This window comes from Heptranchias perlo, chromosome 10, assembly GCF_035084215.1.
Source record: "Heptranchias perlo isolate sHepPer1 chromosome 10, sHepPer1.hap1, whole genome shotgun sequence".
NCBI classification, from domain to species: Eukaryota; Metazoa; Chordata; class Chondrichthyes; order Hexanchiformes; family Hexanchidae; genus Heptranchias; species Heptranchias perlo.
In genome coordinates, this window is record NC_090334.1 from 35,287,627 (window position 1) to 35,303,943 (window position 16,317).

The following is a 16,317-nucleotide window of genomic DNA, read 5'->3' on the forward strand; positions in this document are numbered from 1 at the left end:
AGATGGGTATAGAGGGATATGGGCCAAGTGCAGGCAATTGGGACTAGCTTAGTGGTATAAATTGGGCGACATGGACATGTTGGGCCGAAGGGCCTGTTTCCATGTTGTAAACTTCTATGATTCTATATGACCACTGCCCTCAACTTCTTCACCTCTGGAACATTCCAGGGGCCACCGGTGACATCGGCGGGGTCTCTCAGTTGTCTGCACACAAGTGCATAAGGCAGGTCACCGATGGTTTGTTTCGCAGGGCCTTGCAATATGTCAACTTCCCCATGGACGACCTCAGCCAGACGGAGAGGGCAGTGGGATTCCACTCTGTGGCTGGCTTCCCACGTGTACAGGGTGCAATCGATTGCACATATATAGCAATCCGAGCACCTCCGCATGAGCCGGGACTGTTCATCAACGGAAAGGGGTATCACTCCATCAACGCTCGGCTCGTTTGTGATCACCGCAAAAGATTCTTTCACGTGTGCCAGATTCCCTGGTAGCTGACAATATTCATTCATTCTGAGGGAATCCAACATCCCAGGGCTCTTCCATTCATCAAACAGCTTTAAGGGCTGGCTCCTCAGGAACATGGTATACCCTCTGCACAAGTAGCTGATGACACCTCTGAGGAACCCCATCAGCGAGCAACAGCGTTGATACAACAACAGCCTTGTCCCCACCAGGTCTCGAATTGAACATGTGATCGGACTGCTCAAGATGCGATTTCGGTGCCTCAATCATTTTGAGGAGATGCCGGTGATGCCCCGGAGCATGGTACATTGGCGAGACCATGCAGACACCGCGCAACAATCGCCAGACAGGAGGGTTCCCTCCCAGTCGGGGAACACTTTAGCAGTCAAGGACATTCAGCCACCGATCTTCGGGTAAGCGTTCTCCAAGGCGGCCTTCGAGACACACGACAACGCAAAATCGTCGAGCAGAAGTTGATAGCCAAGTTCCGCACCCATGAGGACGCCCTCAACCGGGATCTTGGGTTCATGTCACGCTACACGTAACCCCACCAGCAAAAAAGGGGGAAAAAAAGTTATGTTTTTAATATTCTCTCTCTCTCTCTGCCATTTGGCTTTCTTTCTGTCTGTCTGTGTAATTGACACAATGTATATCCAGTGTACTGGGACGTGCTGTTCTCCGTGACTGGCCTGTTTGAACAACAACGACACCTTTTGGTTGGTGTGATGCTGTCCCAGCCTAGTATAAGATATGCGATTTGAGAACCTTTTCACTCATTCACCTGACGAAGGGGATAATCTCCGAAAGCTTGTGCTTTTAAAATAAATTTGTTGGACTATAACCTGGTGTTGTAAGATTCCTTACATCAATCATTTTGGGGGAGCGCTTCAATACGCACCGAGAGTGGGTCGCATTATAGTAGTGTGTTGTGTCCTGCACAACATGGCGCAACAGAGAGGGGTACCAGTTGATGAGGCCTCATGCACTCATCCATCATCCACGTCTGTCATCCACATTCAAAAGGAGCAAGAGAAGGAGGAGGACGACGAACCCGTGGGCAGAGCAGTGGCTCAACTGGCTGCTTGTGAGGCCATGGAGTCACTCATATGTGAACGGTTCTCATAACATCAGAAAGTGAGAAGAGTCCAGTCCTCACACCACCTGGAAACAGCAGCGCCAACACCAGCCCCCCCCGTTCCCTCCCCCCACCCGCCTGCACAAAACAGTCCTGCAACTACACATACACCCAAGTAAAGTCATCCACTGGGCAGCATCAAGTGTTGCCGGTCATATCGAAGCACATGAATGGGCGCTAACAAAAAAGGCAATCAAGAATGGGCAAGGCATGTCAGTAGCGGTGAGAATGATAACATTTAATGTGACTTTAATATAAATGAAAAACATGACAGTCTGTCAGACACCCTTGTGCATACCCTGCGTGATCACAAATCCTTAGCCTTTCTCTTGCTGCTACTTCTACATGGCGCATCCCCTGTGGCTGCAGCAGAGGTAATGGCAGGTTGCTCATATCCATGGCCGGTCTAGTTAGATGCTTTGGGCCTATGCCCTCTGGGCCCCTCCAAAGACTGCTCCACCTGCACCTGTGCAGGGGCAGACTCGGCCACCTGGAGAGGAGGCAGCATTGCGGATACTAGTTGAGAGGGGGGCAACAGGTGAGACGTGGGAGCGCTTTGAGCCGGGCCCCCACTTCCATGTCCCCTTTCGCCATCATCCCTCTCCTGGACCAGGCCCACATCACTCCTACCACCCTGCTGGAGAACAGTTTGCAGGATATGTATGATGCCTCGGAAGCCCAGTTGTAAAGTTTTTGTCTGCCTGTTTAAGGCGGAAGAATGTTATTCACCGTGAGTCCGAACAGCCGTTGTCAGGACCTAAAAGGCTAGCCTTCTCTCCATCACAGACATTCCCGCACTTACCTGCGACACTATCTCAGACATTTCCAGAGTTACCTGCGACACTACCTCAGGCAGTTCCTCATGTCCCTGTGACACTATCTCAGAGATTCCCTCGTACCTGTGCCACTATTCCACTAATGCAGGAGTTGGACTCCTCCATCCTCTGCGTCATTGTGGAGAGTGTGCATGGCACCTGTTCCAATACCTCGCAAATGTACTGATGTCCCTCGATCATTCTCCTTTTAAAGGATGGCCCCCGAGATTCAGCACCTGCGTCCAGCTGAGTAGAGACTGGAGAGGAGTGCGCCCACTGACGCAGACTCTCCACAGTTGCCCCTGCCACCAGTGTCTGCTCATGCTCACTTGTGCATGGTGACTCACCAGCTGCCAACCTAACCAACTGATTATTAGGACCCACCGAGGTGTGATTATCTGTGCTGGTGGATGGCTCACTAAGATGTGACGGTGCGCCCTCAGAGGCCGGGAACTCCTCTGAGGAATCGCCCTCTCCCGTCACTGCGGTCATTTAAGGGCCTGTAAGAGAACAGAAGGCAATATTGAGCATCATCACAGATGTGTCATGTTGCGATGAGCGTACTGAGGTGTTCAACATGCCAATCATGTTAACATCAATTCATGTTGTGTGCGATGAATGTTATAGTTGTGCCACCAGTCTCGGCGTCCCCGACGGACAGGCACTCGAGGGTGCGGCTGATCTCAAGGGCCTCCTCCTCCATTTCTGTGAGGACCACTATTTATTGTGGCGCCCCTTCAGTACTCGCCCTCTCCCGTGCATTTTGCGCTCTCTTATAGGAAGGGAGAAAGTACAGTCGTGTGAGTGAATGATGGTGAAGTGGTCAGCCGATGAATACATTGCTTTGGGCAAGGCTGACCGTGAAAGAGGTGCATCAGAGGGTGAGTGTCAGACAGAGACATCACATTGAATCAGGAGGTGAGGAAGTGCTCAGGAAGTGAAGGTAAGTTGAGGATGAGCCTTAAGTGGGTTTGAGGAGTGATGTGATGGAGTAGTCTTGGCAGTGCAGAATGAGTTGGGGGGGGGGGGGGGGTGATGTGCACCACAGAATGCAGGAGAATCAGTAAATGTACTCACTTTTGCTGACCTAGTTAGGTCATTGAAACGCTTCCCGCACTGGATCCAAGTGTGGGATATGTTGCTGCTGCTGGTGACCTCCTCTGCCACCTCGAGCCAGGCCTTCTTGGTGGTAGAGGCAGGGCACTTCCTCCTGTCGGCAGGGTAAAATAGTTCCCTCCTCACCTCAAGTGAGGAATCACTGAATCTTGGAGCAGTCTTGCCCCTGTGCTGCTCCATTGGATCTTCTTGCTCCTTGCTCCAGCAAAATCCATTGGAGCAATGGCCCTTTAAACCTAGACGCTCCAGCTGACAGCTTGTCATGCAGGTGCGCAATCTGTCCACTGCACAGCTTTCGGACAGCAAACCCGGAAACAAGATTAATTTCCACCAATTAAGTCACAATCGCGTGAGGAATTGTAAGTTTTTATTATTCACGTTTGCCGCGCGCCCATTGACCATCCCACTTCCATCCCGCGTCCTTTTAAATCGTGCCCTTTGTGTCCTCCTCACAGCTTACTTTCCCACCTAGCTTTGTATTGTCAGCAAACTTGGATACAGTACACTCGGTCCCTTCATCTAATTCACTAAAATAGATTATGAATAGCTGAGGCCCAAGCACTGATCCTTGCAGCACCCCACTAGTTACAGCCTGCCAATCTGAAAATGATCCATTTATTCCTACTCTCTGTTAACCAATCCTCTTTCCATGCTAATATATATATTACCCCCAACCCCATGAGCCCTTATCTTGTGTAAAAATCTTTTGTGTGGCACCTTATCGAATGCCTTTTGAAAATCCAAATATACTACATCCACTGATTCTTCTTTATCTACCCTGCTAGTTTACAATCTCAAAAAACTCCAGTAGGTTTGTCAAACATGATTTCCCTTTCATAAAACCATGTTCACTCTGCCTAATCATATTATGATCTTCCAAGTGTCCTGTTACTACATCCTTAATAATGGATTCCAGCATTTTCCCGACTACTGATGTCAGGCTAACTGGCCTGTAGTTCCTTGTTTTCTCTCTCCCTCCTTTCTTGAATAGTGGTGTTACATTTGCTACCTTCCAATCCACTGGGGCTGTTCTAGAATGTAGGGAATTTTGGAAGATTACAACCAATGCATCCACTATCTCTGCAGCCATCTCTTATGGGGAGAGGAGGGGTGCCTAGGGGTTGGGGAGAGAATAAGCGGGAAGGAGAAGGGAAGGGAGGGGGAGGGTGGAGAGAGGTAGGGGAGAGGTGAAAGGATGGGTGAGAGATGGAGAACAGAAGAATAAATGGCACCAAAAACACAAATGAGTAACTGCTGGCCAATATTTTCACAATGCACAACTTTAAACATAGGGAAAGAGTTCCAAAAATGAATTGCTGTCTTCAGAAGCCCATTCAATTGAGTCATAAGTAGGCTAGGTAAACAAATAGTTAATTTTAGTACTGAATTATGTTTGCATGCTGTGGTGCAATTATGCTTCACCATCCAACCGCACTTTGCCTGAAGACTACTCTTCATCTTAACTCCCTGTATGAAACATCATAGAAAATTGATTAGTATGTTTATAATAAATGAAGTGAAGAGTGGTTTGGAGGACTTGTCCATTTAGATATGACTCATTTTTTGTGAATGAATGAGTTTTTAAATTTTGTGACTATGCCACCAAAATCATGAATTCATCAGCATAGCATTTTTTGCAAAATAATTCATGCTGAAAAACAAATACAATATGCAATGCCAGTGATGCTGAACTGCCACTAATTCTAATTGTCATCCATCATCAGAAGCACCTAACTGCAATTTCCTGCCAATTGAAAGGATTCTGACAAAATATCCAAATCCATGCTTGTAGATGCAAGGTGGAGGGTTACCTTTCAACTGAATCGTCCAAATTTGACAAGAACGTAATTTTAAAAAAAAATCACAAAGATGATATAAGCTGAACATATAAGGGGCGATTTATGTGTTGTGTGTTAATCAGCAGGGTGGTGGTCAGAGCGTACACAGCGGCTACTCAGAAGAGTCTGCGTGGGACCCTACTGAATTTTGTGGTGGGCCCTCATTATAATGCGGTTGGTGAGCTGCCAGCATGAAATGTTGGGCTAGAAATTGGATCTTGGATGCGCACGCCATCATGGTAAAGGGTTTAGCACATGCACAAATAAGGAACGCCGGCAGCATATAAAGTAAGGAGAAAATGCGTTCGATCAGCGTGCAACGCTGATTTAAAGTGATAGACACCATTTTGGTACTCAACACTCCACTCAACGCACTGTCTTAACCATGATCATCTGAACATGTCTTAAGAGTGCCTAGAGGACCCCCCACCAGCGCTCTTTAAAGGGACCATGTAGGATTTACAGGTTAGTTGCTGGATTATTGCTTCTGGCTGCTGATGCATTTGTAATTGTTTTTGGAGGTCTCCTATACTTGAATACTAGGCCAAGGGGGCATAGACTAACATTTAAAGCCAGAACGTGCAGGAGTGAAGTTAGGAAATGCTTCCTACACGCAAAGGATGGGAGAAGTTTGGAACGCTCTTCTGCAGACGGCAGTTGATTCTAGCTCAATCGTGAATTTTAAATCTGAGATTGATAGTTTTCTGTGATCCAAGGGTATTAAGGGATATGGGGCTAAGGCGGGTATGTGGAGTTAGGTCATAGATCAATTATGACCTTATTGAATGGCGGAATAGGCTTGAGGGGCTAAATGCCACTGCCATTTGCTGTCTCCTGTTAGGTGCCACTTCTCCTGCAAGGAAGCGGGACATGTGTCTGGGATGTGCCTGTCATGGTTGAATAGCTGCCAGTATGTGTGGCTTCTGAGTTGTGGGTGTGCGGCTTGCAACAGTGGTAATGTCAGGGTGAGAGGAAGCATCTGATTGCACGAGTTGAGTACTGATTGAAAGATTTTGTTGGTAGGTGAGTGATGGGGGGTGTAGTGCGTGGTGCAGTTGGCAGGTGATGCCACTTGATAGTTGACCTCACTCACCATGACCACTCGTGTCAAAGCATTGAACTTCTTCCTGCACTACATCCATGTTCGTGGTGCTATGCGCCTGGCATTGACTGCGTCCCCTCCTGCCTCCCAATGCTTTTTGAGCATATGTCTGGAGGGCCTCTTGCTGCCCCCCCCACCTTGCAGATAAAGGATGCCCCTCCTTCTGTCCATCTCTTGCACCAAGGCCTCTCGTGCATCATTAGAGAACCTTGGTGCACGCACTCTCGCAGGCCTGGTACCAAATCAGACCAGCAGATTGATGAGGTCTGGCATGCAGATTGGAGGATGTGGGATTTAGTGGTGCGCAACATTATTCAATATTTTAACATAACTCAACAGTTTGTAAACTTAGGGATGGGACCTGCATCTGTGTTTTATGTGTGCAATGTCTGATCTCCGTTCAGACTCTGTGCAGGCAGCAGACTGTTATTTTTAGCAAATTACAGGTACCAGCTACCTTTACGAGATTTTGGCTGGCTGTCAGAGAGACGGCCTGCCTTTAAGAGATTGGGGCTCCCCCTGCTGGTGAAAAGTGCAAATGTCCTTGAATCCTCATGGCAATGCTGATTTGGAACGCTGCTTTCAGGTGAGTACTGAGGCTGGACGAATGTCTCGCGCCGCCTGCGAAGGAAGCACTGGGTGCGGGTTAATCACGGACCGCAATACATATCATCCCTCCTCACAGCTGTAATTGTTTCTTTAACCAATATTGCGACCCCCCCCCCCACCTCCTTTCTTATCCCCCTCTCTATCTCGTCTGAAAAGCCTGTAACGAGGAATGTCGAGCTGACATTGCTGCCCTTCTTTAAGCCATGTTTCAGTAATAGCTATGATATCAGACTTCCACGTGTCTATCTGCGCCCTCAGCTCATCTGCCTTATTCACTAGACTCCTTGCATTGAAGTATATAGCATTAAGCATTGCCAATCTCCTTTGTTGTCTGTTTTCTAGCCTTTGTTTCCTCTGCCTTCCAAACTCGCATGCTAATTTTCTGCCTTCCGTTTTCACCTCTTCTCTCCCTTCTGAATCTACATTCAGGTTCCCAACCCTCTGCCAAGCTAGTTTAAACCCTCCCCAACAGCACTAGCAAACCTCTCCGCAATGATACTGGTTCCAGCCCTATTGAGGTGCTACCAGTCCAGCTTGTATAGGTCCTACCTCCCCCAGAACCGGTCCCTATGCCTCAGGAATCTAAAGCTCTCCCTCTGCACCACCTTTCCAGCCACGTATTCATCTGCTCTATCCTCCTATTTCTGTACCCACCAGCGCGTGGCACTGGGAGTAATCCAAAGATTACTACCTTTGAGGTCCTGCATATTAATCTCTTTCCTAGCTCCCTAAAATCTGCCTACAGGACCTCATCCCACTTTCCACCTATGTCACTGGCACCGATATGGACCACGGCCTCTGGCTGTTCACCCTCCCCCCTCAGAATGTTCTGCAGCCGCTCAGTCATATGCCCGTTCCAAACGGCATTCCTCTCCCGGGGTATGTCGAAGCAATGTCAATGATCTAAATACAGAAATATTGAATGGTTCGGGCCCATTTAGGTTGAGCGGGATTTGGGTGCGCTCCATCCAACTTGTGGAAGGGGAGAGGAGGAAAATCATCCCCATTATGTTTATTTAGATGATTTAGGTTCGTGGGAGGAACAAAACTGAATCTGACTAGTTTTTAGAGGCAATGGATAAACAAATACTGATTATCATTAGGTTAGTGGTCTCTCATCCAGCACAGGATATGTTTGGTCATATACTTAGAGCCTTATTCATTTTAAGACAAAAAACTATGGCCCAGAATTTCCTCAGAGCTGTTCCAACTCCGTCACAATAACCAGCAGAAGTGCGGTGGAAATTCCGAACGGAGTTTTCACCGGACCTCCGGAGATATTATGGTGGCGGAGCAAAAGCAGCTCTGAGATAAATCCCAGGCATATAAATAAATGTACCTGTTAAAATTGATAATTATTAGGACAAACCACTGTCTGATAGCATTTACAGATACCAGTATTAAGTTTTTAAATCAGATCAGGGAGTTTAGCTCCAACAGTCATAATATATCTAATATTGAGGAAAGTGATTAGGAAATATATATTACCTCATGTTTGCCAGCTTTCATTTGGATTTTCCCGAGCAAAATTAACACTGGTAGTGTTTTTTCAGCCGCAGCCAAGATGTCCATAGCTTTGTCGTAATCTTTTAGAAAAGATTGTACAGTAGCTTGCTGAATTGGAGATGAGCCTTGAGCTGTTCCAGCAAGTAAAAGATAAAATGCTGGATTATGTAAAAGTCGTAAAAGCTTGACAAAGTCACTATTTACAAAGCCTTGTTCTGCTAAACACTACTATGGATACAAATATAAATGTTACAATTTTTTTTGTCTTTTGAAAGTCCACATAAGTATGAACAATTTGGGGGTAATGTCTATTTCAATATATGTAAATTTGCTCTAAATATAGCAAATTTCTGATTTGTGCAACTTTTAACAGTGTTAGATTATTAATAATGTTTTAAAAGGAACATTGGATGAACATAATATGTAAAATCATCAATAAAGTCACAGAACAATTAAAGAGGTCAACAATCACTCCAAGTTTTGCAGTTTAAATGCATGCCCCATTTATATTAGGAACTGGGCTGCATCATCTGGTTTGAGTGAGCCAGATGGTACTAGGTGGATCACCTGCTCCCAGATTCAGCATTATTAAAAAGGCACTAGGTTTTCAAATCCATTTCCTCCAGTCGCAAAATTGTTTTATTCAATCCATATTTTTAACAGTCTTGGTTCTGTTACCATAGTCAGTACAAAATCTAAAATTTATATTAGCAACATGGTGGGAAAATGTATCAGTGAAAATAAGAACATTAAGAATGTTTATGTAATTCTTGAACTTACAACAGTGTTCCAAAAATGAATGAATGAAGCCCATATATTCCCTCTAAAAATGTCTCGAACATTCCAGTCATTGTAACTATTTTATTGCTTTTTGAACTGTTAAAAAAAAGTCTTCACTTGTAATGCAAATTATTTGAGGGCGCAAATAATATTCAATCTGGATAGTCTCTTGTATAATGATTCCCATCATAAATATTAAAGTACATAAATTTGTTAATGAGTTACTTCGGATAATTGGACAATTCAATTTTTCTGTCAGCTCCCCTACAAAATAATTTAGTTTGCACACAAATAAAAATAAACTAATCACACTTGTTTATACTGCTTTTACTAATCTTCCTATAACTAAATATATTTAAGCAAATTTTGAGAGTATGATCATGGTGTGAAGGGGTTACCTTGTTTGATTTCAGCAGAATATTGGATACTGAAGCTGGCAAGTCCTAGGTTTTTCATTTCATACAGATATTGTCCTCTTTAACAAAAAATGAATAAAAATAATCTATTATGTTACTAAACAGAATTTAATTTTATAAGTTTATCCTCACATAATGCTTATAGACAAATATTTTCCTACTCACTATCAGAAAGTCTATACAGTATTTGTTGTCTCATACAAATAAACAATGATACACACAACACGGAATGATTATATCTACTAACAATAAACACAATTTTATAAGTAGAATTATTATGTTTAAATTGCTTTAGGAACACAGTTCTGAAGCTTAAAATTTCTAATGTATCATTCTTTGCTTTGAGGTCTGGGCTAGTAGTGCAAAGAAAAAAACTGTTATTTTGTATAGATTGGCATTCTTTCAAAACTATTCTTGCAATGCATGGTTGTGTAGAAAGGTTGAGCGTCAGAAATTCTAGCTGCAGATTGTCAAAAATAAATACCTCAGATAAATAATGAACCAATTTCAACTTGGAAAATTGAACTGGTGAGACTCAAACTTCAGAGGTAAATTCACCTTTGATCCACCTGAAATTGCAACTAAATTTCCATGTAATTTTCTAAATGCTCTTTCACAGTACCTAGCATTAGTATTCCTAATTTAGGAGCAATTTATATTCAAATTCAGAGTGAAGTACATTTCATTGTACAGTACTAATGTAATACCTCAGTAACTAAGATTTACCTACTTAAGCCAAATTTGATTATATTACAAATCATTTGAAATCTTAAGCTACAGCCTTACCAAAGGAAATGTACCTACGGAGTGAATAATGTGAAGAAATAGTTCAGAGGCTGATGGACTGAATTAATGGGGTTGATATTAACCCCCGACGATGGGCGGGAGCGGGTTGGGGGCGGGCTTAAAAATGTTAAATCGCGAAACGCAACTCCAACCCGCAGCGACTGCACCTGCCGCCATTTTTAGGGTGTTGGGTAGCGTGCCGAGTTTGTATCCCGTCTTGGAGAGGCGGGATACTTCGTTATAATATTTAAATCAGACTCCCACAGTGCAGTTGGAAGCCTGATTTAAAATTTAACGGTTGCAAGCCGGGTTTCCCAGGGCTCAGAAAACCCGTCAGTGGAACCGCCAGATCAAGCAGGTAAATGCTTTTTGTAGCACTGCTTGTGAGCCAGGAGGAGCAGGAGTGCTCCCCACCGGACTCTCAAGCAAACCTTCTGCCTATCACGCCCTCTCCTTGCTGCCACGATCGGCCAACACCCCCCTCTAAACCCACTGCCCCGCAATCTGCTGACTACCCCCTTCTGTCCCACGATCTGCCAACCCCAACATTCTGTCCCACGATCTGCCGACCCCCACATTCTGTCCCACGATCTGCCGACCCCCACATTCTGTCCCACGATCTGCCGACCCCCACATTCTGTCCCACGATCTGCCGACCCCCACATTCTGTCCCACGATCTGCCGACCCCCACATTCTGTCCCACGATCTGCCGACCCCCACATTCTGTCCCACGATCTGCCGACCCCCACATTCTGTCCCACGATCTGCCGACTCCACCCTTATGCTCCACGATCCGCCGACCCATCCTCATTTTGTCCCATGATCTGCCAACCTCCCCCTTCTGCCCCGGCATCTTTCCCTGCCTCCCGATTGCCGGTCCGATCCCCCCCCTCTTCTCCCCCGCAATCTTTCCCGATTTCCAGGGACACTCTCCAGTGGCGGCCTTCTACTGCTGGCGTTCCCACCCAGCGGTAGAAGGCCAGCCTGTCAATCTGCCCGGCTGCAGGGCAGGAAAAGGAATTAGAAAATGAAAAGTGAGGTTGTGCTGTTAAATTCAGCAGGACCTCTAATTCCCGGGATTTTCGGGTTTCAACCCAATTATTCAGCTCCCCTGCTCCCTTCCCGCCTCCCCGCAAATATCGGGACCAATGTGTCTCTGGACAGCCGCAGTGTGTTATATTTTAAGAAAAACATATCGACAGACATTTTAAAAATTAATCTGATGGGCATGACATTAGAAGAAGAGATCAAAAAAGATATAAAGACATTTAAGATAGAAAGGGGGGAGATAATTGATAAACTAATCAAACTTAGAGAGGATAAAACCCCTAGTCTGGATGGACTGCATCTGCGCATATTAAAAGAAGTTAGGGAACAGATAGCAGAGGCACTATTACATGTATATAAAAATTCATTAGAAAAGGGAATAGTGCCAGAGGACTGGCAGACAGCTAATGTGATTCCTATACTCAACAAGGGAGATAGAACCAGTCCAGGGAACTATAGACCAATTAGCTTAATGTCAGTGGTAGGAAAGATAATGGAATCCTTACTCAAAGATGTAATAGAAAAACATCTAGAAACCAAAAATATAATAAAGAATAGTCAGCACGGATTTCAAAAGGGAAGGTCATGCTTGAACAATCTTACTGAATTCTTTGAAGATGTAACATAAAGGGTGGACAAGGGTAATGCAGTAGATGTAATATATTTGGATTTTCAAAAGACCTTTGATAAGGTATCACATTGTAGACTCATGACTAAGGTCAGCGCATTTGGAGTCAGGGGACAAGTAGCAGAATGGATAGCAAGCTGGCTACAAAACAGAAAACAGAGAGTAGGGGTTAATGGTAGTTACTCAGACTGGCAAAAGGTGGGAAGTGGTGTTCCACAAGGATCGGTGTTGGGACCACTGTTGTTCACCATTTACATAAATGATTTGGACTCTGGAATTGGAAGTACAATTTCAAAATTTGCGGACGATACCAAACTGGGAGGTATAGTTAATACCAAGGAGGACTGCAATAAAATACAGGAAGACATTCATAAACTTGCAGAATTGGCCTGTAATTGGCAAATGAATTTCAATATAGATAAGTGTGAGGTATTACATTTTGGTAGGAAAAATAAGGGGGCCACATACTGCTTGGATAATAAGAGTCTAAATGGGGTAGAGGAGCAAAGGGATCTGGGGGTACAAACACACAAATCACTAAAAGTAGCGGTGCAGGTTAATAAGACCATAAAAAAAGAAAACCAAGCTCTGAGGTTCATTTCTAAAGGGGTAGAATTGAAAAGCAAAGATGTTATGTTAAACTTGTATAGGACCTTGGTTAGATCATACTTGGAGTACTGTGAACAATTCTGGTCTCCATATTATAAAAAGGATATACAGGCATTGGAGAAGATGCAAAAAAGATTTACTATGATGATACCAGAACTGAGAGGTTATAACTATCAGGAAAGATTGAACTGGCTGGGGCACTTTCATCTAGAAAAGAGAAGACTGAGGGGTGACCGGACAGAGATTTTTAAGATTATGAAAGGGTTTGATAGGGTAGACGTAGAGAAGGTGTTTCCACTTGTGGGGGTGACCAGAATTAGGGGCCATGAATATAAGATAGTCACTAATAAATCTAATAGGGAATTCAGGGGAAACTTCTTTACCTACAGAGTGGTTCGAATGTGGAACTCGCTACCACAAGGAGTAGTTGAGGTGACTAGCAAAGATGCATAGATGCATTTAAGGGGAGGCTAGATAAACGCATGAGGGAGAAAGGAATAGAAGGATATGCTGATACGGTTAGATGAAGTAGGGAGGAGGGAAGCTCGTGTGCAGCATAAACTCTGGCATGGATCGGTTGGGCCAAATGGCCTGTTTCTATGCTGTACATTCTGTGTAATTCTACATAATTAATTTAAGTGGTGTGAGATCCTTCATTTTATAGAACATTACAGATTAACTCATTGGCGTTGCCGTGGAATTGGAGGGCAACAGTACAGAATACTAAGTGAGGAACTATATTTGCCTTATCCTCCAAAATATTGCAAAGAGGTAGGGAAAAAGGAAAGGGGAATGGAGTTTTTACAGTGTATACATGACTCCTTTCTTACCTAGTATGTGAGAAGCCCAATAATAGAGGAATCACTGCTGGATCTAGTAATGGGAAATGAACCGGAGCAGATAAGGGAAGTAAGCGTAGGGGAACATCTGGGCAATAGCGATCATAACATAATGAAGTTTCAAATAATGATTGAGAAAGACATAAGTAAGACCAAAGACCAAAGTCACAGATTGGAAAAAAGGTAATTTTGATGGGATGAGAATGGAACTAGGGCAGGTAACTCGAAAAAAATTTTGACAAACAAAGAGATAGAACAGCAGTGGGAAATATTTAAAACGGTGAAAAGTAGAGATCAGGAGAAATATATTCCTCTAAAAAAAAAATGAACTAGCCAATAATGAAACAACATGGATGAAAAAAGAGACAAGGGTAAAACTGAAACTAAAACAAAAGGGATACTACATAGACAATAAAGGAGAGGATAACAAAAGGGAATACGAAGAGGATAGGAAGGATGTCGAGAAAACAATTAGGAAAGGAAAGAGGAACTATGAAATTAAATTATCAAGGAATATAAAAAGAAATAGTAAAGTATTCTACAGACACATAAATAACAAAAGCAAAATCAGGATAGGAATAGGGCCACGAATGGATGCACAAAATAAACTCAAGTAATGACAGCGAAATGGCAGAAATATTGAATAGTTACTTTGCCACAGTATTTACCTTGGAGTAAAACAAGGTGGGTATGACATTAGAAGAGGAGATCAAAAAAAGGTATAAAGACATTTAAAAGATAGAAAGGGGGGAGATAATTGATAAACTAATCAAACTTAGAGAGGATAAAACCCGGATGGATTGCATCAGCGCATATTAAAAGAGGTTAGGGAAGAGATATCAGAGACACTATTACATATATATAAAAATTCATTAAAAAAGGGAATAGTGCCAGAGGACTGGCGGACAGCTAATATTAATCCTATATTTAAAAAGAAAGATAGGACAAGTCAAATGAAGTATAGACGAGTTAGCTTAACGTCGGTGGTAGGAAAGATAATGGAATCCTTACTCAAAGATGTAATAGAAAGATATTTAGAGAATGAAAATAAAACAAAGAATAGTCAGCACAGATTTCAGAAGGGAAAGTCATGCATAACCAACCTTATTGAATTCTTTGAAGAAGTAATGGAAAGAATAGACAAGGGTAATGTAGTAGATGTAGTATATTTGGATTTTCAAAAGGCCTTTGATAAAGTAATGCATTGTAAACTCATGACTAAGGTGAAGTCAGGGGACATGTAGCAGAATGGATAGCAAGCTGGCTACAGAAAACAGAGAGTAGGGGTTAAAGGTAGTTACTCAGACTGGCAAAGGGTGGGAAGTGGTGTTCCACAGGGATTGGTGCTGGGACCACTGTTGTTCACAATTTACATGAACGATTGAGACCCAGGAATCAAAAGTACAATTTCAAAATTTGCAGACGACAAAAATTGGGGGGGGGGGGTGTTAATAAAAAGGAAGAGTGCGTTAAAATGCAGGAAGACATTAATAAATTTGCAGAATTGAAGTGTAATTGGCAAATGAATTTCAATATATATAAGTGTGAGGTGGTGCACTTTGGTAGGAATTGCTTGGATAATAAGAGTCTAAATGGGAGCTCAAGGTACAGATACACAAATTACTAAAAGTAGCAACACAGGTTAATAAGGCCATAAAAAAGGCAAATCAAGCACTGGGGTTCATTTCTAGAAGAATAGAATTGAAAAGCAGAGAAGTTATGTTATTCTATTTAGAATCATGGTTAAACCACACTTGGAGTACTGTGCACACTTCTGGTCTCCATATTATAAAAAGGATATAGAGGCATTGGAGAAGGTGCAAAAATCACAAAGATGATAAAATTCACAAGGATGATATCAGGAGGGAGAGGATATACCTATCAGGAAAGACTAAACAGGCTGGGTATTTTCTCTAGAAAAGAGAAGGCTGAGGGGTGACCTGATAGAGGTCTTTAAGAAAATGAAAGGGTTTGATTGGGTAGACGTAGAGAAAATGTGTCCACTTGTGGGGGAGTCCAAAACTAGAGATCAACAGAAGACAGCCACTAATAAATCCAATAGGGAATTCAGGAAAAACTTCTTTACCCAAAGAGTGGTAAGAATGTGGAATGCGTTACCCCAGGAGTAGTTGAAGCGAATAGCATAGATGCATTTAAGGGGAAGCTAGATAAGCACACGAAGAAGAAATGAATAGAAGGTTATGCTGATAGGGGTAGATGAAGTAGGGAGGGAGGAGGCTCCTGTGGAGCATAAATCGCTGGTATAGACCAGTTGGGCCGAATGACCTGTTTCTGTGCTGTAGACTCAATGTAACAATGTAGTTCAGCATCAACCAAACCATCAAAAATAGAAATTTTCTGAAGGGGGTATACTCCTAGATTGCCCATGAAAAGAAATGTTATGGTTTCCGTGTTTATATCCTCCTGTGGTGGTTTTGGCACAAAGATGTTACAAAGCAGATGCTTTGGTGACAGTGAGGTAAGGGCCTAGAAAATGGCCTACAAAGGCCACAAAATGGAATGCAGGAAGTGCACCGCACGCCATCTTGGGTAAGTTCAAACAAGAGGTGTCCTTTACCTACACCTGAAGCAGGCATTAGGCCTATGCAAATAAGGGGTTTAATG

At 43.5% G+C, this 16,317-nt stretch overlaps 1 protein-coding gene across 1 annotated transcript in view; it reads right to left on the minus strand.

The window, feature by feature from the left end:
- Positions 1–16,317, minus strand: part of ttc6 (tetratricopeptide repeat domain 6) — a 162,015-nt gene that overhangs the window by 68,829 nt on the left and 76,869 nt on the right. Inside the window, exons 13-14 of the mRNA XM_067992173.1 lie at positions 9,765–9,841; positions 8,569–8,717 (exon numbers count right to left, since the gene is read on the minus strand). Of these exons, the coding sequence (XP_067848274.1) occupies positions 8,569–8,717; positions 9,765–9,841 (226 nt within the window). The remainder of the gene's footprint in view (positions 1–8,568; positions 8,718–9,764; positions 9,842–16,317) is intronic.